Genomic DNA, 2,544 nt, shown 5'->3' with positions numbered 1-2,544 from the left:
GCCCCCGGTGCGCTCACCCCAGTGGCTCAGCAGCGGCTGGAACCTCTCGCGGAGCCCCGCTCCCTGTGCCTGGGATGGGGCTCCCTGGCACCGCGCTCCCAGCGCTCCCGGGATCTGCCTCCCTCGGGACACTCCTCTCGCCGGCTGCTGTGCCCGTCGCCCTTCCTGCCAGCCTCCTCTCTCTTCTCCCTCTCTTCCCACAAACCGCCCTGTCCCCTCTGGTCCTGGCAGCTCTTTTCCCCTCTTCTCTCCGAAGGCCTCTGGTGCCTCCGCTCTTCCTCTTCTCGCTGCGTCCTGCTCACAGGCTTCCTCTCGGAGCCCTTCCAGGGCTGCTGGCTCCCGCTGGCGTAGCGCTCGTAGGCAGGGTCCTCCTTCTCCTTCTTAATCTTGATTCTGGGGTGCGCCTCCTCTGCGGACACCGCCCTCCTCGCAGCCTGCGAGCTCTGCTTTTGCCGCTCCTGTCTACTTTTCTCCTTATCTGAAATACAAGGGTCATCTTTCGGGACGGACAGTCCTGCGAGCGTCCCCTCAACTCCCCAAGCTCTGCCTAGCACCGTGGCGCCTTTCCAACTCCCCTCCCATTTTAAGTTCTCCCCCCTCCACCCAAGCTTCACAGCCTGTTTACCCCCCCTCAGAGAGATCCTATTCCACTTCCAACCCCGACACTTTTCTCCTCTGGCTTCACCCATCCTACTTCCTTCTTCAACGCTCGCCACGTTGCGTTCTTCCCAGCAAGGCTGCCCTCAGGTGCTGCAACACAGCTTGGAATATCGAGCACCTTCCTTTCGCTCTCTTTCCTCAGTTACAGCCACGCAGTAAGAACATCGTGATCCACTCCGTGGAAATTCAGTTCTCCAGACCCAATGATTCCTTTCCCTCTTTGCTCCCCTTTGCCTCTCTCTTTTTTGCACATCTCCTCGGCGCTCTGGAGCGACACCTTGTCCCCACCCTTAGTTTTGCTGCCTATTTTCTTTCCTCCAACCCTTCTCTCAAACTAGGATTCTAGCCTGACGGACATGCCCCTCCACCCCACGCTAAGGCCCCATCCATCCTCTGTCCTCCTCTGTGCAACACAGCGACAAGCTCCTCTCTCGATGGGGGGTGGGAGCGCAGTAAAGACAGGTCTCAAACCCCGACAGCGCAAGGGCTCGGCCGTAGCTACAAGACGGCCCCAAATATCTGCTGCTAATACCCGCCTGTCAGAGGCAGAGCCTGGCTGTGGGAAGGAAGGTTCCTCTGCACGCCACACCGTGGGCTCCGAGCCGATTTCGGAACAACGGACGCCCCCACCCCAGCCCACGGTCACCACACCTAACTGGCTCATCCCGGGAGCCACAACTCATCTCCGGTGGATGCCGCCTGGAAGTTGTCGGCAAGCCACAGTAAACAGCTCCTACTGCAAGACACTGCTTCTAGCGCTCCGCTGGCCCTGACAAGGGTAACTTCTCAAGATCTCTGCTGCATAGATGGAAAAAACCCTAATGGCTTCTTAAAAATCCATCCGTATAGCTGCACAGGCTGGTCCTTTACGTGGCACGTTCGTTCAAGTTCAATTTGGATGTACTCTACATCTTTCCGTTTTCTTCTGAAAGATGTAGAGCAACAAATCCTGCTGTGTCCACTGAGAACAGGAGGCATTCAGGCACTCGGACGGTTTAACTCATGCTGCATTTTTAGGTCTACTTTCACAGAATAGCTGGGGTTGGAAAGGACCTTTAAAGGTCATCTAGTCCAACCCCCCCTACCTTCTTTGGCTTCAGTTTCCAGCCACAGAATCTCATCTAGATCTGCTGGTTTTATGTTCTGTTCAATTCAGTTATCTTGCACAGGCCACATAATGGTCATTCCATACGTCTACAGCCCTCTAGTCCTACAGTAGCAGCATCCAGATTTTAAGATTAAGTGGTGCTTTTCCTAAGCCTTCCCTCTCCCCCATCCCCCAACAGCGCTGCTCCCCCCTGCAGTAACCCTGCAGCCTGGCAGGCTTTTTTCCAGGAAAAGTGCTATTACTGTCTGCAAGATACAGCCCTCCAGAGGCTGGGGGAGGACAGTCACAGGTAAAGGCTAAATACAGGCACTCAGATACCCCTTCGGGAGATCACAAGGTAAAGCCTGGACGTTAGGGCTGTGGCTCTTTTCAAGAGCACACCCGTCCTCAATGTGTCCCCGAGCAAAGGGCCCTTGCGAGGCCGAGGGCTCTGTGCAGACACTCCCACCTGGGGTCAAGACTGGCAGGAACACACCTCACCTTTCTGCTTTTTTACGGGCACGTCGTCATCTTCCGACAGGGAATCGGATGACGTATGAGGTGGCGTTTTAACTCCACAACCCTTTGCATGGAGGGCTTTTGTGACATCATCTAAGTCATCGGAGTCTTTGGGGGGCCGATAGTTGGCCACGTGGTCCACTCGAATCGTCCTTCCTTTGATCTATGAGGGGAGCCACGCTGTTAGCAAAGGCACAGGCCAGCTCCCCGCGCGCTGCGGGTCGCCAGCGACCCGTGCTGTCGGGGCTCCTGTTTGACGTGAAGCAGCCACTCGGGGG

The 2,544-nt window shown here is 56.4% G+C and overlaps 1 protein-coding gene across 1 annotated transcript in view; it reads right to left on the bottom strand.

The window, feature by feature from the left end:
- The window catches only part of RBMX2 (RNA binding motif protein, X-linked 2), a gene marked incomplete at its 5' end in the record, with an annotated part of 3,366 nt that extends 937 nt beyond the window's left edge, over window positions 1-2,429 (bottom strand). Inside the window, 2 exons of the mRNA XM_009273443.2 lie at window positions 44-478; window positions 2,249-2,429. Coding sequence (XP_009271718.2) covers window positions 44-478; window positions 2,249-2,429 — 616 coding nt within the window. The remainder of the gene's footprint in view (window positions 1-43; window positions 479-2,248) is intronic.
- Window positions 2,430-2,544: the final 115 nt, after the last annotated feature.

Source organism: Aptenodytes forsteri, unplaced genomic scaffold (assembly GCF_000699145.1).
Source record: "Aptenodytes forsteri isolate BGI_AS27 unplaced genomic scaffold, ASM69914v1 Scaffold191, whole genome shotgun sequence".
NCBI classification, from domain to species: domain Eukaryota; kingdom Metazoa; phylum Chordata; class Aves; order Sphenisciformes; family Spheniscidae; genus Aptenodytes; species Aptenodytes forsteri.
This window is presented reverse-complemented; position numbering and strand designations above follow the sequence as displayed.